Source organism: Chenopodium album, chromosome 21 (assembly GCF_948465745.1).
Source record: "Chenopodium album chromosome 21, dcCheAlbu1.1, whole genome shotgun sequence".
NCBI lineage: Eukaryota > Viridiplantae > Streptophyta > Magnoliopsida > Caryophyllales > Amaranthaceae > Chenopodium > Chenopodium album.
The window spans coordinates 6,640,133-6,664,047 of record NC_137854.1 but is presented as its reverse complement, the minus strand read 5'-3'; the positions used below and the strand labels follow the sequence as shown (position 1 = coordinate 6,664,047).

The window sequence follows — 23,915 nt, the reverse complement described above, 5'->3', positions numbered from 1 at the left end:
TCCATTTAATGCTCTCCCATCTCTCTCTTAACTAACCAGCTTTCATTCAATGCCCTCTTCTCTCGGTCACTTACCACTCTTTTTAAATATTCAACACCCAAAAACATTTTAATTCCATTTATTCATAAAATTAAATAATGAAATAGGACAAAAATATGCCTTAACTAGTATCGTAGTACCATTTCGCAAAAGTTTACTAGAAACGATTACTATGTTACATCGACTCTTCAATAGTACCTTCAGTAGTACCCGTACATATTTTACTACTAGTACCGTATTACAATTTTTTACTGTGACTAACAAACTTTGCAACGACTCTTCAATGTTCAATAACATAGGCAATCCGACATAGATATCGACACTCAGATGCTTGATTTTGCAATAAAGCATGTCATGTTCCGAAAATGACCAAGTGCGATACTTAGACATGTGCCTGTGTTAAATTAAATACTTAATACCACGTACTATTTGAGCCTAGTCAATGTAACATTGTAACATACTGATACTACTACTAGAAGAAAGGTTACTTATTTCTAATAGTTTTAACTAATTACTACAATTAACTACCTAATTAAGTAATTAATCAATCTTGTTTAAGCTGCAACTTGCTGAATTCAGAACTGAGACTGGTAGAGAGCTGTTCAGAAGATTCAGGAGGCGAAACTACAGCAGCAGAAGAAGAAGATTCATCTTCTTTTACCAAAGGTTTAACAGGAGGAGCTGCACAAACTGGGATTACTGATCGAATTTGAACCGCAGGCGCAATCCCTCTAAGATTACTGTTGTAATTACCCATGATACCCATTTGAGCACAGCTTAACGACGATCTCAATAACAAGTTCTTGAATTGGGTTTCGCCTTGTTGCTGAGAGGTGGAAATAGGCGATTTCATGAAACCATTAAATTTACCATGACCTTCTTCGTGAAGGTTGACGTTTGTACTGTTAGTCTTTAAAGTTAAAGGCAGAATCTTCGAGATTGTTCTTGGAGGTGGTGGTGGTAGAAGATCAACAAAACTACTGCTTTTCTGCTGTGAAGTTGAAATTTCTGAAGGATTTTTCAAGGGTAAAGTTGTAAAATACTTGTGTGTATCATCTGATCTCCAAGTTCTTGCATTTCTTGATGATCTTCTATGATGATGATTACGATTATGATGATGATTATGATTATAATCCCTTTGTTTTCCTGTTTTCTGAGATTTGAAACTTGATAAAACCCTTGCAACAATCACTTGATCTTGCTCTCCTCCTCCTACTCCAAGATTGTTATTTTCTGATGTTTCTATCTTTGGAAACAAACTTGGCACTGCATAACACAAACATAACAATTGATTAATCATCATAAAACCCGTGCATCGGCTAGTGTAACAATCAAATAGGGACGGAGGGAGTAATACTTAAAGTCGATAGACTACATACTTGTTTTCAAAGAAGACCAAGCAGAAATAGCAGCATTTTTCTCAGCTTGTTTCTTAGTTTTAGCTGATTCACCAGTAAAACTCATACCAGCAAGCTCAACAGTACAAGTGAAAACAGGAACATGCCCTGGTCCTGTTCTTATAGTTGTATAAACAGGCAGATTAAGTCCTGCTTTGTGAGCTGTTTCTTGCAGAAGGTTCTTGTACACTCCTGTCTCATCCTTCCCAACAACAACAACAACAACAAAAAATAAAGACGGGATTATATTTAATAACACCACTTCGGCTCAGAATTAATTGTCACGTTAATACTCGTCTAATTGTTTAAAAAAAGAACTCGTAACATGACAACTAACTCCGAACAAAGGCCGTATCATATCATAATTAAATGAAATAAAAATAGGAGCGTACAAGAACTCTAGCAGTAAGGGACTTGGACCCTCTAGAAGAGAGTAGATTAAGGGCAACTTCAGCAGCAGCATGTTCAGCTTGTCTTAAAGTAGGTGAATAACCTGGACTTTCAAATATTTCTCCATTAAAATTAACTGAAGCTTTAAATCTAGGAGCATGATCTGGTCCTTCTCTTCTGCAAGCATAAGATGGTAGATTGAAGCAGCTTCTTTGTGCTAACTCCTGAAGTTGATTCTTGAACATGTTCTTTTTTATATGATTCTTGTATTTATGTTATATAAACCTTGTAAAAAAAACAGAGAAATTCAAATAAGAGTAAGTAGACATGCATAAATGCAAAGACAATTGAGATAGTATAATGTACTTAGAAATAAATAACTATTACTACCAACTCATTTAACAACAGTAGGAAGAGTAAATGAGCTAAAATAAAACTGGTGAAGAAATATGAGTATAAAAAGGGAGTAGTGAATTCTGAATTGTATGAGAATGAAACAAACCTGCTATTTTTTTTTCTTTTCTCTCTCTTAAATTCTGTTTCTATGAAGATGACTTTACTCCCACATTTGCATGGAGATTGATTGTTGGAAGTACTCTTCAAGTTAATAATAATAGGGTAGAGAGAGGGATAGGAGATAGGACAGCTGACCAATAACAAAAATATTTGCCCATGTTTGGACGTTGTGTACTCAACTGACCCTCTCGATAAAAAGTTATTTCTGTTTGAACGGTAATTGTCTCATAAAAATGGTCAAAACAGAAATAACTTTTCAACACGGAGAGATAAATTGTTCGGTTTATCATAATACTCGTAGAATTTTGTTAGGTTGCTATAATAGGTATTATATGATGTGTGAGGATTTAAAACGATGCATTACTACTTCGGGTTTTTTGTATTATACGAGTACTAATAGTGTTAGTTATTTTACGAGAAACAATGAGTATCCAATGCCACATAAAATTATCTGGTATACATGTCATACAAAAATCTAAGCAACCATAAGATTAGATTATGATGATTAAACTAACCAAATCATGTGATTTTTTTACTAATATCAATATCAAAGTCAAAGAGAAATATTATTTTGAATGTAAGATTACAATTTACAATAACCATAGAATAAAATTGTTTGTATTGAGACATTGACTTTCCCAATGCAAATAAAAGCACATTTTCCAAACAATTTTTCAAAAATTATGAAAAATAAAAATAAATTAAAGTAAATCATCCTCTTCCCTTTCTACTAGGCTAAAAAAAAATCATAGCTTACGCATTAATGTGAATTTCAATCAACGTGTCTGTATGTTTCTCTTTCCTTTGTCTTATTTGAGTGGATGAGTTATTACCCAACAAAAGGTTGTCCATGTGTTGACCAAGCAGGTACTTTGTTCCAAAGTATTGACTTTCTGATTCATATTTTTAATGACACCATCTTTTCTTCTGTTTTTCTTTTTTTATTTATTTACTAATTTATTGTCTGTTTAACATATAGTCCATCTTTGTCCGGATAATTCTTTGATTTTCTTTTTGTTTTCTTTTATCTCTGCTCTCTTCTGTCTTATATCATCATAGGGCCACTCTTTTTTTCATTTACATCATCCCCTTCTCGTTGACTGTCGTTTAAGGTTATGCATAAGATTAATGATTCACGAGTACTAGTTATTACACTAATACTCGTTTTCAAATGTATGGAGCTGTTTAACTATGAAGCGTGAAGTTGGAAGCATACTTAAGCTCTTGTATGGCTTTAAGGATGCAGTTGTCCAGGTATTTTGGCGTGGATTGTTCACTTGTATTGAAAGGAGAATCAGAGAAGTGTGAGTGAGGCTGAGAATACAAGCAAGAAGTGAATACAATACAAGGACCACAAAGGTGGAAGGAAAGAGAGAATTCATACATCACCCCTGTATCTATCATTTCAAACAGCATTTTTCGACAACTGAATATCAACACCACTAACGAAAAACAGATTGATCCCTACGAATTCACATACAAGTTAAACGTGCTGTTGGATTGGACGACCAAGTTTCCTGAATCACACCCCAGCCAAACAGATACCCCGCTAACAATAGAACACACTGATGTAATGAAAAACTTTATCTCCTGGGGTTGTCACAATTTTACAACTTAATATCCGTATGCTGATTCCCAGCGGGCATTGCAGTAGTGCTGCTGCCACCTACTCTAGCTGCCAATGCAAGAACTTCGGGTGACATTTCCCAGTTCCCGCTCTGCCTTCCCCAACTAGAACGTCTAGGGTGTAGTCCACCACGGTCCCCAATTTCATCTACATGACCCCTTGTTTCAGGAGATGCTTCACCTAATCTGCCATCTTTGATATTTAGGATGTCATTGTCGCTTACTTGTCCTTCACCAGATTCAAGCCCGGGCCCAAATTCTCCACCCCATGTTGCCTTTCGGCCTATCTCTATGTCATCTGTGCCCTTTCCCATGCTTGGGCTGACAAATCCTGCTCCCATTGGCCGGGCTGATGGAGGAGACTCCCTAGGTACCAAGGCCCTGAAGTTGTTCTTTGATGGGGGAATACTTGTGCAAAATATCTCCTTGAAATTCTCCACCACACCCTTGTTGTATGGGTTTGCCCGTCGGTCATATCTATATCTGAAGTTTTCATATGTTGTCTGCAAAGACAGGCATAGAGACGGAGCAATCCCGATAGTCATTAGAACCAAGCACTGAGATATGTCAACTACAAAACATGGAAAGATTAAATTTAGAGAATGCATTACCTGATTTGTACTTATCAGATACAAGTGGAAGGCCGTAAGGCCACCCACAAACCAAACTGCGATGAATGTATAAACTATGAGAACAATGGAGGCAGGAGTCTTTATCATAGCCTTCCATATTGATGTCTCTTCTGCGTCCATGATCCTCTTGATGTAGACCCAGCAAAATGCAAAAACATATATACACAAGATTGTAGTTGTGGAGACAAACATGAAGAAGAATCGATAATTTCTCTGCAAAAAGCAACCTATCATGTAAGCATATGCACCTTTTCAAGATTCCATCATCACAGGAAAGCAAGGACCATACAAGTGAGAGCAGTAAGTACTCACCAGCCCAATGCATTGCCCGACCCATGGACAATGATGATCAAATCTTTCCACACAATTGTTGCAAATTGAACAATGAGAGCAGCGAGGAGGTCTGTAAAGCATGCAAGTATCACAGTATTTAATTTTCACCGGGATGCCATTGACCTCTACTTCTTTGATTCGCGGCAATCGTAGCTGTGGTGTCTGGGCGCCCCCAGCTTCAGCACTCCCATCAAAACCTTCAGGTTCTGGAGGGTGCGCATTGCGGGGTATTATACCAGGATCTCTTCCAGAAGTAAGTAAAAGGAGGACTAAATCCTGGAGGAAAAAAAGCGAAAGAATTCAACATACCACAGATTTTGCTGAAGAAATATAACATAAGAATATAGGATCAATATTTAATACAAGCACAAAAATTTAGATTTCAACGAGAACTAAAGACTGGAAATGCCAAAAAGGATCACTTTTAACACAAATGGTATCAAACTTACAACCAATAATAATTCAACCAAGAGCAGTGACGACTTATGACGTCATACGTTACACAACCTTACTCTTCAGCCTGGTGGAAAATTGGCAGCAGCTCTTTTAAAAATGGAAAACTTTTTTTTTCTTTTTCTTTTTAAAGGGAAGTTTAAAGACCCAAACACCAAGTAACTAAATTTTACCACAATCACTTTAAGCTGCAAAAAAGGAAAACTGCATAAATTCAACATTAGCTACGTTACTCAAATTCTTCATTTCACCTCAAATACTTGGGTAAGACCATAAAATCATCAACACTCCAACATAGGTATGGCCAGGCACACTACACTTTTTGTAACGTAGCCTAAGTGTGAGACTTGGACATGTAGGCATGTTGTTGTGTCAAACATGAGCATGCAAGTCCGGGAAAGTTAACTAACCAGCCTAGCATTTCATTCATATAATCAAAAGCACTGCAGCTCACATACTCTTGAATGAAAATAATACAAGAGTAACAAGACGCATATAAAAAAAAATGCTTGGTAGATAAGCAAAGTTCAATTAGTCAAATAAGGCACGACAAGTTTTCTCATAATGTGAGCTCAATGCATTGGTGATACGTGATTTTGGACCGACATGAGAAAGACAGTATGAATATGATGGAATTCAAATACCACCAAAGAACAGTGGAAGTGTGGAATACAATTCATAATCCATGCAATTAATAAGTGCATGATCAATTATTAATTGATACAATGATCAAGCATTCAAGCTATTTTCATTGCAAGTTGAAGAGATATAATAAGTAACCACAACAGACATCGTGTTATGTCATAATGATTGGCAAAAATGGTGTAAAATCTACGCAAAAACCCATTTAAAATAATAGATAGTCCCCATCTCATAGCAGTTTGCATATGGACAAAATCAAAGGGGAGAAGATTCAATAGGTAATACTTTGCAGATAATCAACTGTGTAAGGTTGTAATACATGGTAGATAAAATTTTATGCAGTTACCATGTGACAAAATGGAGAAAGGAGCAGTAGGAACGGATTGAAAAAAGAAAAGAATGAAGGGGCAGGAGAAGATGCCACCTTCACACCATTCGATGTCTTAGCAATTTGATGACCAAGAAGGGTAAAAGAATCAAACCCACCTCAATTATAGGTAAGCTGAGCAAAAGATTCCAGAGAGAGAAACAGCAAAGAAAGGGCCTCAAGTGAGAGATGATTGTAGGTAAGCTAACAAAAACATTAGAAAGTAGCAATTACACACATTTAGACAAAGGAGATGACTGATTAGCCAGTTGATAGATCTAATTTAACTAATTTCTGAAGGTCAACATAATGTCATGAACCTATTTTCAGAACAAAAACATTGTTTGGGACTTGGGAGACAATATTATCTACACAGCACCCTCTGCTACTTGTTCTTCCAACCAAGTTTCCCAATCCTAGGGTCTACAGCTAAGATTAGTGTATTTGTCAAAAGTGATTAAACAGAATGAAGTTACTTCAAAGACATAGAATCCAGCCTCCTTTTTGTGATAATCTCAAAAGGATGTTCCACAATGTCATGCACATATAAGTAAAATGGTTTTAACTTGCCTAAACCCAAAAGAAGTGCAAAGAAAAGGTACAAGGACTAAATAAAACCTGATATACAAAGGGAGTTGTTCCAAGCAATTAACTAAAGGGAAAACACAAACTTGATGCATTCCTCCATCTTATTTACAGCCTGGGGCCCACTTTAGACAAGGATGCAAATTAAAGCAAATGCAGACAATTCTTATAAAGGAATGAAAAAGAAAGAGAAGGGTGAACAGAAAGCTACATAAAGCATTATAGCAATTAGCGTGTAAATGTATTGGCAAATAATCGAATTGACCACAAGAAAAGAACGAAAAAGAAAGAAATTGGTGTACAGAAAGTTACTAATGGCATTATAACAATTAACATGTAAATGTATTAGCAAATAATAGAATTGACCACTAGATTATTCGAGAAATTCTGGATCTTCAACCATTCACGACGCCCTGAGGCCTGAAGTAATTTAGCAATTAATATCCTAAGCTAACATATCATGCAAGATACTTCGTATAATGTATCATTCCATGAAGCTTCAGCACGGATAGCACAGGTCATGCTGCAAATACTGATTCAACTAACTCAAAAAGCAAGTCACAAACCAAGCCATCTCAAATCCAAAAGCAACAACTCCAAATATGGAAACTTTAGGATAAGAGGAACCCAACAAATCAAATAATCTAGAGAGATTGGTTATGAGAGTAACAAGAAATGAAACATGAGTTAGGAATCTTGGGATAAATAGGATGCCACAGCAGTAAATAGGAAGGAGAATGAGGAAGAGAGAGAACTCACATAAACAGTGACCACCACCACCACAACCAAGATTGATATTCCCGAATTATGAGAATAAACATGCATCAGCTTTCTAGCAACAAAAACACAAAATACTGCAATCGGGGCAACGATGAGGAATATGGTCAAAAATAATGACCTCACATCTGGTCCAAATATTAGCTGTCCTTGAAGCAAAAATTTCTGCAGAGTAACAAGTAAAAATAAATTCAGTAAGTGAGCAGAAAAGACAATGTAAATTTACAGTGCCATGCCAAGTTGCCAATTCCAAAACTCAAATATCTTCCACAATCTGAATGACTAAAATAGAACAACTAAACAAAATAAAAACAAAACTTGACATACATACAACAAGAGAGAAGACCAAAGACTAACAAAATGCACAAAATGTAAAATCAGATTGCAAAGACTATGAAAAATAGGATATTACATAATAAAAACAGCTTCTATAATAAAGTATCAGAATGTATAGATCAGCATTCAGCATTGCTTCCCATTTAACTTATATATCTTCAAACGTGAGAAAGATCACTTTCGTGACCAAATATAGACAGTACATGAGAACAAGACCATAGGCAACTTAGAGTCACATTGTACCATAGAAGTATGTTTTGGTAAACGATTGACAATTGAAAGGAATAGAGAAGGAAGGTATAGTAGTTCTATGAACCAAACACTCTAGCTTATCAGATACTTCATATAGTATACAATTGTATATAGTTAACTAACACCACCATAAAATGCTAATCAAGAGAGTGTTAAATTGAGAAACTGTCGCAATATTGCCATAACGCAAAGGAAAATCCAGTAAAGTCGCGAGAGGCAATTGAAAATACATTCCAACCCCTACTAATTATAGTCCCCTTCTTACAGGACTATGTCACATCATAAAATAGTGGCTCCAATGCAAAAACCTAACTTTCCTAAGTAATCCAAAGCAAAATCATTCACCGTTGTAAAGGCCTCCTCATCTCATCAGTTCAAGACACAACACAAAGATTCAACAAACATTGAGGTTATTTATTCATACAAAAGATCTTAATGAATCAAGATAGTAATACTCCACATTCACTATCAGTATGCTCAGCAAAGTACAACAAATTCTGTAATGCAAAGTCCAATCTTCAGCTAAACAGCTACTAGTAGAAACTAGAAAGATATAGAATCACCAAAGATTTAGCTCACATTATTGCACTTATTATCAAAAACACCCAATTTTTAATTCCCAATAAAGCATAACAAATTCAAAAACAGCATTCCCATAAATATCTAATTGACATTACAACCAAATCTACCCATTAATATCAAACTAGTTAAACAACACTTCAATAATCAATACCCACTAAAATGGAAAAAATCCTAGAAAATCAAGAACACCCAGAAGCTAAAAATATTTACTAAAAAATATTAAAAAAAAAAAATAAAAATTAATAACTTACATTACTGCCTTTCCATGTTTGATAAACCCTTAAATCAGTAGACCCAGATGCCGGATCCGGCTTCTGTGACGGCGGCGGCACAACGTACATGCCTTCCTTTTTTTTTTTTTTAATTTTTTTTTTTTGGGGTGAACCCAACCTTCTTCCCCAAAATGCAAACTTTTCAAACCCCAGAAAAAGAAAAAAGATGAAAACTTTATTCTAGGGTTTTGCGAAGTAGTAACAGCTGAACCATTTGAGACCCACCAAAAAAAAATAAGCTGAAATCGACGGCGAAAATAATTAATTGATTCACCGGAATGTTTAACAACAAAAACAAGAACAAGGGTTTTGCTTCAATTGATCAAACAAACACCAAACACCCATAAAATTTGAAAAAAAAAAAAAAAGGAAGAATCTTTTTTAATAATTTAATTGGCTTTTCTGAAATGTTTTCCCAAGAATGAGTGAAGAGTTTGGTGGTGGGAAGGAGAGAGAAAATGAGAAAGAAAGGAAGAAACTTTACAGGATGTTCAAACTAATTTGATAACGTGACTTGCTCTGTCTGGTCCTATTTCGACAGCTTTTCAAATGGGAAGGAACTCTAGTACTACTATATAATTTAATTTTTCACCTAATTTATTTGATTTAATTAGGGGTTTAAACACTTAAAAATATTGTAAATACAGGTAATTAAATTGTTTCTAAACTTGCATCAAAATAAATATGAAATTCTTTATAAAAAAAGTTTTTTTGGTGGAAAAAAAAAAAAAAAAGATAACAAAAAAGGTTTTAACACCTTTGGTTTGCAGTAGTAAGTTTATTTTTTTAATCTGTATTATGCTTTGACTTGTCAATTAGCAACAAATCAGCAAGACTACCTTGATTGACTTTTTTATTGTCAAATGTATTGTCAACCTTTTATTTCAAAGCTTAAATAATAACACAAGTTTTTTCTTAAAAAAATAATCAATGGATGAAAGCGATAGAAAAAATGAATATGTTGAATCGTGATCCTATTTCTTGATATCATCTTAGTAAAATGAAATTTTGACCATGTTTTCCGTTAGTTTTTTTTTTTTAAAAAAAAATGATGATAATATCATCAATCTCTACATGCAACACAATAAAAGTGTCCAATATTAAACAATTGTAATTGTGACTCCGCTCATACACGTCGCTCTGGCCCTTTGCAAAATTTTCAGTGTTAAGTAATTGTTCTTGTTAAACCTCCACCATATCCTATTGTTTGTAACACTATTACATGATTACATCCATGGATCCACCATTCTTACCGTAAAAAATGTGTTTATTTGTTGCGCTCTCCTTGACCCTTTCTCAATCATTATCAACAATATCAATACCACCGACCATTGAGGAGACCAAGCAACATTGGTAGTTATGGAAATGAAATGGGAGAGATTTTCCATCAAAAAAGATACATCAATCAATGAATCAAAGCCTTAATCCCATAAGTATATGTGTTCCTTTTAGAAGTTATACATAGTTGTTTGGGACAACATTATATATATAGTTGTGAAATCTTAATTAAAGTCTTTTTGTCAAATCTTAATTCTTATAAGATGGTGAAAACTAAGGCTTAGGCCCTGTCTTCTTACGTTGAAATTCAGTTCAGTTCAGTTCAGCTCCGCTCCTAATGTCTTTCTCTTATAAAATATTCAGTTCAGTTCAGCTCAGCTCAGTTTAGTCAATGAGAACAGACCCTTAGTATTGAAGATCTTTCACTATAAAACTATATTGTAAATTCGTTACATGATTTACATTTTATTTTTTCAATATAACCAACTTCACTTAAAAAAAATAATAATAATAAAAATTAAAAAAAAAAAAACTTCAATACCTCAAATAGTCATTTGCTCAAATAATTAATTTTTCTCTTTACTTGGGTCAATATTAACCTTAGAATCCATGGGTTGTATTTAGGTCCTGAGATTTTTAAAATTTTGGTGCTCTATTGCATCTTCTCATATCCATCATATTTTCAATATAAAGGCCTATGGCCTATCTAGATGGAATTGATGAAATCCCATATCCACATAACTCGTAAATAACCTGATTCAAGTGACATTTCCATATGAATTTGACCAATTATTGATAATTAAATCATCAAAGATGATGATCAATATCAGATTCAGTCCTACGAATACCAAAATTATCGTTATTTTATCTAGTTTCATATGTAGTATGTATGTCATTCGATAGTTTCCTGCACGGTGCACATCTTCAGACAAGGACAGAAAAAATAACAAAAATATAACCCATCAATAAGCATTGCATTGAAGCTTAGCTTCACACGACTAAATGCATGCCACAATGGAAACTTGACAATGGCATGGAGTTTGCTATTCTATCCTAAATCCTAATTTACTTCAATGAAGTTGTTTTGCTTTTTTAAATGAAAAAACAAGACAAAAAACCTGAGCTAAATTAGTTTATCATTTTCTATTCCTAACACTCTAATTCCCTTCAAAACAATATGCCAACTTGGAGATAAACTCATGGCAACTCTAGCCATGGTTATCGCTGTATAGCAAATTCCCGATGAACTATATCTCTAGAAAGAATATCTCCAACCACGTCCTGCAAACTTGAGCCACTTCTATGATTCCTAGTGCATTTGTGCAACCCAACTGCAATTTTCAGCAAGAGATAAGATCAAAGTCAAGTGACTTAAGTATTTGCTAGCTATTTTCAGTAAAAGTCTCATAAGACTTAAAGCAAGGATATTGTGCTTGAGATTGTAAATAAAAGATAACTACCTGCTTACACCATCAGAGCCACCACCTGTACTTTGTCGTCTCTTCTCTCTCCATTTCTCTCCCCACATTTTGGCCTCTGCTACAGCCTGCTCTCTATTTACATCAGAGTTCAATGTTTTAGCTGTTTCCCCGGGGCTAGGGCCAATGTCTATAGAAACTCCTTCAGATTCACTGCGAGTACGAACATGCTTCCTAGTTGTCAGATAGCTCATGGCAAGAGCAACTTCATGCATGGTGGGCCGAGCAGTTGATTTCTCTCTCAGGCACATGGCTGCAACCTCCACAGCCTTGTTCAGCGAAGACACAGAGAATTGCCCTTTCAGCCGGGGATCTGCTAACTGCAAATAGTTTTTGGGATTTTTCAACAGGGGGCGTGCCTGCAACCACAATCAAAACCTTAAAACTCAGACAACTTCACCTCTTTCATTCCTGCCTTCACTCAAATGTGAAAGTGTTATTTTCAACTGATAGAAAGAAATAAATCAGAAGATACTAGAAATCAGACTTTATTGCGTAGGCAGGGGGAGAAACAATAACCAGCCTAAGATCCCAATCAAGTTTAGAGGCACATGGTACAAGATTCTTTCAAATTTTATTTAGTTAATTTTACTTAGCTAGCAAGATGATAAAAGTATAATCCTACTACCAATGGTATTAATCATACGACTGATTTTCTCTAATTACTACCAAAGGCCAAAGGAAAACATTTTAAAGTGCCATTAATTAACTACCATCCATTGAAGATGATTAATACTACATAAAGTTACCAAGGAGATCTACTAACATTTAATCAAGCAAATTCCATATTTAAAGTGACAAGTGACATGAAAATTTTGCAATCTTCTAGCTAGTTTTGAATCATTCCAGTAAGGCTACTACTTAATAGCAATATGAACTTGAAGACACCAAAACCTCCCAACAGATTACCAGATAACCCGACAAATGAGGCAGATACATCAAATACATATATGGGGGACAGGTTAAAGAAAGTTACCCAATCAACAAGAGAAGTTCTACCACCATGACGAGTTGGTTCAACTGCTTTACGTCCACTGATAAGCTCCAACAAAACCACCCCGAAACTGAATGTATCCGACTGTGGTGTTAATTTACCAGTTAAAAAATACTCCGGAGCACAATACCCATGAGTACCCATGACTCTAGTGGAGACATGAGAATTATCTCCAACTGGACCAAATTTTGCAAGCCCAAAATCAGAGAGTTTTGGATTGAAATCGTTATCCAGCAAAATGTTAGATGGTTTTAAGTCTCTGAAAATAACAGATGGTTTTGCTTCATTATGCAGGTAGTCCACTCCTTTAGCTGCACCGGCTGCAATTTTCATTCTCGTCTTCCAGTCTAGTGGCTCCTTGTCAGGTGGAAGATCTGCACAGAGGCCACATTCAGGACATTAACCAATGGACAATGGAAAAAGAAAGTGATGAGAAGAGTGTGCACCATATATGAAAAAGTAAAAATAACAAACAAACAATAAACCACTTAAAATGATTTTTCAGTGATATACCATGAAGATGAGCTTCAAGGGAACCCATGGGCATGAATTCAAGGACTAGAAGACGCTGAGTGCCCTCAGCACAATATCCAATCATATTTACGAGATTTGGGTGGCGCAGAAGAGAAAGCATGAGAATCTCCACTAAGAATTCCTTTTCACCTTGAAGACCAGATGGATTGAGTTTTTTTACAGCTATAACCTGCCAACAATCATGCATATTCAAGAGAAGGAGTTTCAGGACATTATACACAGACTAGCAATCCTGAGATTAGAGCTAAAAACGATCTACTAGGAATATATATACCTCACTGTTGCTCTCAAGTATCCCCTTGTAAACAGACCCAAATCCACCTTCCCCAAGGAAAGTTTCTCGATGAAAATTTCTTGTTGCTGTAGCAAGCTCTTGATAGTTGAACACTCTAGCTTTATTTCGACCATTTCCTACATCATTGGTAACAGGAGACTGCTCTTTGGAATCTGCCTCGGCTTTCTGCTCTAGTTTATTGTCTTCTGCAACATTCATACAAAAATAAAATATAAAGCCCAATGATTAAAAGAAGTGATACAAGCCAATTACACACTTCAGCCCTCTCAATGGAACAAAAAACATGAAGTAAGCCAATAGTTAAACATTTTAATAAATACTTATGCAAAATCGAAGATTATATACCTTACAAATTAACAATGTAATGCATAAACTACGACACTTATGGTGCTTAAATGCTATTCAATTTTAAATTCATATAGTGAGGGTACTCACATTCCCATGTGAGATACCGATAGCTATCAATTATCAAAAGACAAGTTTTGGTGCATCAAGCAATAAAAAATATACAACTTCACCAATGATTCTTGGTTACCCAACTCATGTATTACAATCTACCATTTCATATATTGGTAAAATTCACCCTAAAATAATACTCGTATTATGATTAGGCCCTTTAAACACATGCTAACAAGATGGATCAAAACTGCCTAAAGATGGGCCTCTCAAGTCTCACCCAATTAAAGCTTGTCAATATCTAGGCCAATCTCCAAAGGATTGAACTTCAAATTAACAAAATGGAGTACATTTCTTGATGTCAAGGAATAATCTCATTGGATTTTATAAGGAGAATAACAACTTGTACCAATGAAATTGCGGATTACACGAATCATCGATTAAACTTGGACTTTAGTCATCGGAAAATCCAAAGAAAACAAGAACCAACCTAATTACTACAACAACAATCACTTAGCTTACAAAAATCACTTTTCGGATAATGAACCAAATAACATTGCACATTCTACAACTAAGGTTTTAACTTTTAAGTAATACCATAAAGTCTTAACCAACTTCATAACCATCAAATGGCACAATTAAGACATGTTCTTCTTCAAGCACGCTAGAACTAAACCATAAAAATAATTGATACGGAGTAATTAATAAAAATTAATTCAAATTTCCAACAATTATCATTTTAGGTTATTTCATTGGACAAGAATTAAAATGTGACTGAATTAACACTAAAAATTCCTATGAATTTCGTTTGAAAAATCCTGAATTATATACAGAACAAATTTAATCATGCTAGTACTTATTATTAAAATATTAAATTAATTCAAACACCAACAAATTGAACAAATTAATTAAAATTCGTCATTAAAATAATATATAAATGATCATAGATAAAAATTCTTACCCAAATTACGATCAGGGACAGCAGGGTTTTTAAAAGATTTTAAATTTTCCCCATTAAATTCCTGGTAATTCCTCCTCTTCCTCCACCCAAAACAAAGCCAATCAAGCATTTCTCAAAAAAATTAAACCCAAATAATTTAAACCCCTCTTCTTTTATATTCAAAAATTCAGAGTTTTACAATAAGAATTTCAAGAATTCAGAAATTAATCAAAACCCAACAATTCAGCACTAATGGGTAATAAATATACAAGAAATGTGATCAAGAATTTGCAAGAAATGGGGTTTTTTTCTGGGTAAATTCAATAAATTTGCTAGCTTTTTAAAAAGAGGATTGAATTAAAGAAAAATCAAAATCAAAATTTAAGAGAGAGAAAGGGAGTAAAACAGAGGAGTATAGAGAGTGCAGTTACAGGGTGAAAAGGGAAGAAATGAGACAAGGAGTTGAGAGTTGCAAAACATGCGATGCCTTAAAAATGAGAATTTTTTTCGCGTTTTCACATTCTGGGTATGCTGTACGAGTAATATTTATTCTCTCTCACGTGTCCCTTCTTTTTTCTGTGTTATGTATTTCATTGTCTCATTTTCCAACCAGCCTCAGGCTCTTGGAGGGGTGTGGCCCATACTGGCATCCGGTTCGGATTCGGGTCGATTGATAGGCCCTATTCTTTTGAGCTGTATTTTTTCATCGTGTATTGTTGACATCTGTTCTGCTCAGGTCTTCTTTGAAGATCAAAAGAACAGGGCCGTATTATCTCTATTTCAACATAATTGAAACGTTTAATTGGTGAGTGTATAGTTAAGAACATAATGAATAACGATTATATATTGGGTTGTTTATTTAATGAGGAGTAAATAGCGGGTTTATTTTACTAGTATATTATTACCAAATGAGACATGTGAGGGTGCGAAACTTTAATGAGACGTGTTGGCTGAGTTAAAGACGTAGTACATCTTCCATTAGTAACCGTGTGTCAATTATACTAAGAAAGGTGAAAGAGATTAATAAGGCAATGATTCTAAAATAGAGTAGATGGATTAATTTAAGCCTTTTTTTAGTGAAGATTTTGGTACTCATTTTATTTGAGTATGAGTTTTTTTTTTTTTTTTTTTTGAAAGCTTTTCAAGTATTATAAATTCATATAAAAAAAGTTTATTAAATAAAAAAAATAAAAAAAAAAGGTTATCCAAATTAATTAAAATTATTAATACTTTACAATAAAGTGCTATAAATTACAGGAAAATGCATGATTATTTGTCAATTAAAATTTCAAAATAAGGAAAATTTGGATTTGAGTATCAAATGGGTTAGGAAAATTTTGATTTGAGTATTGAACAGGTTAGGAAAATTTACAGGAAGAATTGTTTAAGATGTAACCTTATTTGATGCATGCATGTATCAAATCAAGTAAACATCACGCAGAAGTTGGCCTGTTTAGTCAAAAGTAGTTGCAAGATGGTGATTACCAAAAGTCGACGTAGTACTTTGGTAGTTTTAAACACTATAATTAGATTGCGTCTTCCATATTTTATCTTATTATTGTGATGATGCCTATATAAACTTATACAAGTATTTGTTTAATGAAGTTACCTGATTCAAGAAATTGCCTTATATTTTGTATAAAGTACATGAAATTTACATTTATAAGTGCGTTACATAAACATAATTATTGTTCGATTAGTTTTTTTGGTCACAAGAGTTTTCATGCACTCCATATAACTTTTGTGATTAATTAAAAAAAAAAACATATTTTTGCCATAAGAATAGTACTAGTTTACTAGAGTGCACAAAATAAGAGCTAATCTGTAACTTTTAGAGCTAAAGAGCAAAAATCCCAGCTACTTCACCAGCAACTTAAACCCAAATCTTTACCATAATCTTTTGCATTTTCGTGTGGGCAAAGCTAACTAGACCGCAATTTGCGATCTTAATTTGATTAATTAATTTCATAAAAGGGCCAAAATCTCACAGCATTTCACGTTCAAAAAGAGCATGCATACTTTATTCTATGATTCTAAATGCTTTTATAAAGATTACACCCATAATTTCTTGTACATGAAGCTTAAGCTAGATCGGCTCCTAAGGCCGAAGTTCTTACATTCACCTGAAAAGCCAAGGCTCGTGACTCTTGTATTCATTTGTAATAAAATTGAATTAAGATGAAGCTGAAGATTTGTTTAATTTCTCTACTAATACTAAAAATGTAATGGCTTCAAATTGAAGTATATATTAAAATACTGAACTCCCTGCTAATGAATATACGGAATGTAAGCAAGAGGAATTAGCCTTTATATATACTGAGGGTGAAATGGAGAATACCTACTCATACAAAATTTAGGTGTCCTCTTGTGTATACTACATTGTTGACACTGGAACCTTAACTCCTGTATTTTTCTTCAATCTGCAATAAGATTGAAGATGTTCTTCATCAATTGTCCCCAAACCAGACAGTCGGACGCCATACATTTTCAATCTGCGAATGTCTCGAGTGATCGGAGATTGCCAAATCCCATCCCACCAGCCTGGTGGAAGAAGTGGCGTGTATGCGCATTGTTTGGGTTGCCCATGACAACTCAATGGGCCAGCAAACCTGTTCCATGCATGTCCCCATCCAATCTGATTAGTCAATCCATTTCTCAGCATATTGCTATGAAAGCTGCTTAGGAATGAGAAGCTAGGGTTTGTGTTGGAAACTTCATCTGAAAATTAGGAGAAAAGGGGTAGAAAGTAGAATGTCAGGATTTATACATTTTACAGAAAGAACGAGATCAGAAAATAGTGTAATAATAGTACCGAGATTACGAGCTGCAGCTAAAGCTGCAATTAGCTGGGCATAGGTTGTTCCAACTCGCCTATTGGCCCCCGAAACAACAGCATATTTTGCTCGCGATGCAAGAAAGAAATCCACAAATGCAACCCATCTAGGTGCTGGACCCCAGTCCTTGGCCCTGAATGGTAAAGCATGTGACCTGCTGGCCTCGAGAGAAACATTTCTTCTAAAATGCTTGTAATCAAAGTGAAGAACCTGTAGGACAATTTTGAAGTTAATGCAAAAATGCGGAGAGCTGTGGATCTTCCTCCTAGATCTTGGGTTTAGGGATGTTATATTACTTCATCCCATCAATTTTCCAAAAACACTAAAGCAATTGGAATTGAGGCAACTAGTGAGAACTGAAAAGTACAGCTATTTTAAGTCTCAGATGCATTACATTGAATGTAAATGTGGACAAAGTAAGTGGAATACCTCAGCAAGTTCTTGTAGACTCGGTTTAATTGTGTTTATGAAAGAGGGGGTGTCAGAGACCACGACCACCTTTGGCCTTGCCACTTGTTCGAAGTTCTCCATGGCTTTTCTGATGCAGCTTAGTGCAGCTTCCACTGGCCACATTGACCTACACATTGCGTGCATCCACAAAATCTCATTAATTGGTGATCCAAACACATTGAAAAAAGTGAGAAAACTCGATGACGGCAGTTGGACAAAAAATGCCATTGAACATTCAAAATTGAAAGTTATGATTAGCATAAGGCATTTCAAATTTGAAAAACATCATAAGATCATTTACTCTATTCAGAAAATTAAGATTCCATGTCCCAGGACTAATATCTTGATTTCCATGTCCCGTTTTGATTACACTTCCCTTCCTTTTTTCCTTAATTGTGGAATCTGCTAGAGTTATATTCTATACTCTACTGATCATGTAATTAAAAAAAATAGTTTCAACTATATGCCAAGACTCTACTGATCATGTGAAATGACGGGTTGTGCAATGATGATTACCATTTCGGAGTCAATGCAACAGGGGTGTCTCCCAGCATAATTAACCCTGAAACCTAGTTGCCAACACAACTTAGTTCAAAATTTCATTAAGAACAGGGAGATTTCATGGTTGTCAAGATCTCCATTTTGGGGTTCCACAAGATCACAATTATATTAGTGCTATTTGCTAAGCAAAACCTCTAGTTCCTTTCTTTGAATTCAAGCAAATCTTAGAGAGAGAAATCATGTTTTAGAACCTCTACTGTGTGAGATAGGTATCCAAGTAATCTGTTTTTTTCTGAGCTAGCCAGCCAAGAAAGCGTTGTTGGTTCCTTTATCCTGGTTCTCATTTGGGGTTTCAGTGTGCTAGGTGCTATGTTTTTATCATCATCTTTGCCTGTTAAGCCTAAAGGAATTGTAATAGGAGATGGTGATTTACATAAGAACATTGATTATGATTCAGATGTTCAGCTGTACTTGACAGTGACCACGTGGCATGCCTGCTGCGCTCATGGCAGCACAAAATATACCTTGGGCACCCATGACACTTCTGACACCACCTCTACCTCACCCTCAACACACGCCCCACCCCCCCCCCCCCCCCCCCCCACCCCCCTCTTCCTCCTATGCTGCTTTCTCCATTGTAATGTTAGTCTTATGATTTACTTTCTTGAGTAGGTCTATATCCTACATTACACACAGAATGACATTTTCTGATGGAAATTCTAATACCAATTCAGCTTATTTCATATGCTAAACTATTATCACTTCCCCTTTTCCCTAGAAGAAGTGTTAGAAGTGATAGAAATTAATAGATATGAACAGGGTAACAGATTTCACATTACTTAAAAAAGGAAGTGCAGGGAACTAAGCCATAAGTATGTCCTAATTCAACAAATTCACCTTGTACATCTAATAGAATACTGCCAAATGAAAGACTACCATCTCTGTCACCTTGTAACCAATGCTTATCCTTGCTGATAATAATATTCATTATAGTACCTGCTTGTCAGCATCCGCATGTGCAATGTGATATCTGGCTCTTCACCACTGGCAAGAACAGACTTTACTGCAGCTTCAATACTCTCGGAAGGAGATATAAGAGCTCGCATTAACTCCCCAAAAACATTAGGTCTAGAATTAAGTTCTGGCTTTCCAAACAACTCGTAAGCTGCATTTCTCATCTCAGGGTGCACATTCTTCAGGAAAAACTGGGCTGCAACAGCATCTGTTGTATTTTGCAACCTGTAATAAAAGAAAATATAATAACCGTGTTAAATCAGCACACTATTACATCTAACAAGAGAAATGTTTTTCATGTTACCAAATGATAGGCTGATGCCACTTCCTCCAGTTGCTGCAGAGGATGTCTGTACGCAAAGGCTTTTGAAAATCATCAATGCGAACAACCAAATGACGACCATATTTTGCCACACAACCATTCTTTCTCCACAAATGTTTGACTTCTTTCAGGGTAAATGAGGCATTGCTATAAGTAATATAGTCCTCAAAAGGATACATTCCCCTGCAATAAAAGGAGTAGGACAATCAGCACTTGATCAAGACAAAGCAGTGGTCATCAAAATGTTTATGAGTTTATCTTAATTTCCTATCAGACGGTCAAAATTGTAGATAAATTCAACTCCTTATGATATCCAAGGTTGAACTCATCAAAATTCCTAGAATAGCCTAGCGTACCTACCACTAATAACAGTATGCAAACAACCGACAAAGAGATTGATCTCCTACCAGCTAAGGCAGCTATAATCAAAGGAGAATCTTTATTAAAAGTATCATTTCCTCTACAAGTGTATACTACATTAAAACATGTAAGCCGAAGGCTTGAGAGAGAACCAATTTATGCCTGGTTTGCCCGATGATCAAGGAACGGTTTAACATGATGCTTAATGCTGCAGCCGTCAATATCTTGTACATTTCATTCCCAAATCCAGCTTCAGATGCTTTAGCTATGACAAAACCATGCCGACAAAATTGCTCTGGAGGGAGCTTCTGAACTCTTGAAGGACCTGAAATCGAAATATAGTTAAATAAACTTGCTCGAGTTCCAGATCAACAAGACAAACTCTTTGAGACAATCCATTTTACCCACATCTAAGTATGCTACAGTAATTGACATTATACAGATACAAAATTACAATTTGCCTCATTTACAGTAAAACACAAAGTAACATAATACAGGAACTTATAGTCAAACAAATTCGATGAATCTGGACAAATTACCCATATAAAAATGTCCTGGAGTAGTGGAGTAGCACCTTACACCTATCATTGACTAATCATTCACTTAATCAAGAACAATCTACAGTGCAACACAAAAACCCTTTTATCATATTTGCATCGATTAATACTAATGTTACTCGGACTCTTCATTTTACCTCATGTCGACATACACCCGTGTCACACATTGACACACAAGTATGGACGTATGGTACCCGACTACCCGAGTGACCAAGTCAAGTAACATAGATCACCACACCGGCCCTAGGCCCCTAATTATGGAAGATTTGCAATGATAATGACATTCAACGCCTAATCATGGAAGATTTACAATAATTTTGACATTCATTACTGAAATAGCTTTTGCAATAATGCCACAAGACAACACAAACTTCTAGCTAACGATTGAATACAAGCAATAGTTTCAAAAAATACGAAATTATAGAGTTTATCAATCTACATAACGCGCAAAAATAAATGCAATAGTACTCCATAATTACAACAACAAAAAAGTTGAAAAAAGAAAAAAGAAAGATAAAATTACCATTGATTTGAAAATGATGATGAATTAATCTCCTAACACGAAGAGACTCCTTCCAAGCAGGCTGAAAAACCTGACCCATTTGTTCAACAGTAGCACACGACGTCGTTTCAACAACCCCATGAATATTTTGAGGAGATAATACAGAAAAAGATGAAGAAGAAAAATTATAAAAATCTGGGTTTTGTTCATTATTAACAGAAATTGAAATTAAAGCTGATGAATCTGAAAACCCATTTGAAGAAGATGAAGAAAATACAGCTTCAGTAGAAGGATCTACAAGCTTAATACTAAGCAGTATTAACCCAATTAATGTAATCATACCCATTAATAAAATCATTAATTTTATAGAATGTAATAATACTAACATTCTTTTCTGGCTTGACCCAAATATTCTCATTATTATTAATTTGTTGAATTTTTCTGGGCAAATATATTTGATTTTTAGCAAATACTCTGACTCTTATTTAAAGGAGAAAGAGAAGAAGAGAGAGAAAGATTTATATAGTACTCGTGTCAGTATCTCCGTGTTGGATTGCATGACGAGAAACTCGGGGATGAAGTTTTTACATTTTTGCACCTTATATTATTGTGTGATTATGTGATTATTATGTGAATTTAAAGCATGTCGGTGTATTATTAATTTTATTTCATCATATGATAAAATAAAGTGTTATTTGATGTGTACTTTCTTTGATGGATTGCATTTAATGTTGATTTGAATTTTGTGTAGCTTTATTGATTACGTGGAACGATGCATTTAAAGTTAAACAAAGCTAAAGTTTTGGCAATGTGAGATGTTTTGGGTTTAGTAGTCGGTTCGTTTAAACAAAAAAATCTTGCGTGAATTTAATTACTCCTTCCGTCCCTTTTTGATAGTCTCTTATGGGCAAATTTTAGTCCCAAAATGTTCACCCCGTTTACTTTTTCCAACAACCATTAATATTAATTTTTTACCAAAATTCACGCAAGATTTTGAAAAATAAATAAATTACTAAAGTAGTGTTCATTTGAAAATAATTCTCAAAATAGTGTCCATCTAGGTTTGGAAATTACAAAGCTAGGAGTTAAAAAATAATGGATAAAAACATCATTGAAGAGATAATTTTTTTCTAATAAATATATATGTATCATCAAATATAATTCTTAATTATTAACACGTATGGTATCTTGATCTTTGTAGCTTTGAGCCTCAATCATTAATGCTTTTGTATTTTAATAGTAAAAAATGGATACAATAATAATTAACCATAGTATGGATTATGAATAAGAAGTAATAATATATGTGTTTATTGTTTAAAAAATATCTAGCAGGGACTTTTACAAAAAAAAAAAAAAAAAAAAAAAAAAAAAAAAAAAAAAAAAAAAAAAAATCTATTTTTGGTATGATTTTAAGTTGTTTAAAAACATATACAAAGTATGTAACATGATACATATACAATATATTATTTTATCGGACTTAAATCATCTAAGGGCACTTATAACTCATCATATATAGTGTTTTTGAAACCTACTATCTAATTATACAGTGTAAAACTATCAATTTGGAGATGATATTACACGATATTAGAGAATAGCTCAAAATTTAACATGTCATACTAAATTAGATTCTCTATCTCTAAACCAGCTAATTGTTTTAGCACCACTTTTAATGAACTAGGGTATCCTACGCACGCGATGCGCGCGGAGGGGCTAGCTCTTGCGGAGAAGTTGTATTGGCGTGCATTTACACCTTTGGTTAGGGTGGTAGACCTAGTAATTTTAATACGTACTATTTGATTTATGTGCATATGTGGTGAATTTGTAGAATTATAAGAAAGCCACCAAAATCTTTTAAGACAATTATTTTTTAAATCCTCAAAAGTTTGACAGTGTTATTTCAAAATTATTATTATTATATAATATTTAATTGTTTTCCATCCCTTCATATTTTAAGCGGTCATTGTTAGTTTAGAACTCTTAATTGTTGTGCATGTTTCAATAGTACTTAGTATAATATTTCTATCGTGTTTTTCTTCAAATTAATTTTTTTGTGATCTTTGGTCATATGGAGTAATAATATGTAAGCAAATTCTTTAATGTTCTACGACGACCATCTAATATCTATATCAATACTAAAGCAATAACTAATTAGTTATATTTTTCATCTTAAATTCTCTTCATAATTAGTACCATTTTTTTTCTACCACCGATTTCTCTTGATTTTAGGATTTTTAGTTCTTTATACCTCTTGATAACATACA

At 34.5% G+C, this 23,915-nt stretch overlaps 4 protein-coding genes across 5 annotated transcripts; all 4 read right to left on the bottom strand.

Annotated features, from left to right (window-relative positions):
* Positions 1–220: 220 nt before the first annotated feature.
* LOC145602832 (double-stranded RNA-binding protein 3-like) lies at positions 221–2,507 on the bottom strand. The gene is made up of 4 exons (XM_081658991.1): positions 2,329–2,507; positions 1,829–2,111; positions 1,419–1,638; positions 221–1,305 (listed from the first exon to the last, which is right to left on the bottom strand). Exons 2-4 carry the CDS (start codon positions 2,069–2,071, stop codon positions 584–586), a joined length of 1,185 nt encoding a protein of 394 aa, XP_081515117.1. The 5' UTR covers positions 2,072–2,111; positions 2,329–2,507; the 3' UTR covers positions 221–583.
* A 1,156-nt stretch (positions 2,508–3,663) lies between these two features.
* LOC145601009 (putative protein S-acyltransferase 7) lies at positions 3,664–9,737 on the bottom strand. The gene is made up of 5 exons (XM_081656910.1): positions 9,179–9,737; positions 7,740–7,922; positions 4,913–5,209; positions 4,580–4,813; positions 3,664–4,471 (listed from the first exon to the last, which is right to left on the bottom strand). The coding sequence occupies exons 1-5, from the start codon at positions 9,266–9,268 to the stop codon at positions 3,950–3,952; spliced, it is 1,326 nt and encodes a 441-aa protein (XP_081513036.1). The 5' UTR covers positions 9,269–9,737; the 3' UTR covers positions 3,664–3,949.
* Positions 9,738–11,421: 1,684 nt separating this feature from the next.
* On the bottom strand, positions 11,422–15,615 carry LOC145601591 (putative serine/threonine-protein kinase PBL7). 2 transcript variants are annotated; one of them, XM_081657635.1, is made up of 6 exons: positions 15,136–15,615; positions 13,758–13,963; positions 13,463–13,652; positions 12,932–13,323; positions 11,938–12,314; positions 11,422–11,808 (listed from the first exon to the last, which is right to left on the bottom strand). In XM_081657635.1, the coding sequence occupies exons 1-6, from the start codon at positions 15,242–15,244 to the stop codon at positions 11,787–11,789; spliced, it is 1,296 nt and encodes a 431-aa protein (XP_081513761.1). In that variant the 5' UTR covers positions 15,245–15,615; the 3' UTR covers positions 11,422–11,786. The 2 variants fall into 2 exon arrangements, with proteins under 2 accessions (XP_081513761.1, XP_081513762.1); XM_081657636.1 differs by having other exon boundaries at positions 13,758–13,960.
* A 1,623-nt stretch (positions 15,616–17,238) lies between these two features.
* On the bottom strand, positions 17,239–22,161 carry LOC145602465 (uncharacterized). Its single transcript, XM_081658653.1, has 7 exons — positions 21,676–22,161; positions 20,758–20,920; positions 20,218–20,418; positions 19,896–20,138; positions 18,378–18,525; positions 17,927–18,158; positions 17,239–17,832 (listed from the first exon to the last, which is right to left on the bottom strand). Exons 1-7 carry the CDS (start codon positions 22,070–22,072, stop codon positions 17,489–17,491), a joined length of 1,728 nt encoding a protein of 575 aa, XP_081514779.1. The 5' UTR covers positions 22,073–22,161; the 3' UTR covers positions 17,239–17,488.
* Positions 22,162–23,915: the final 1,754 nt, after the last annotated feature.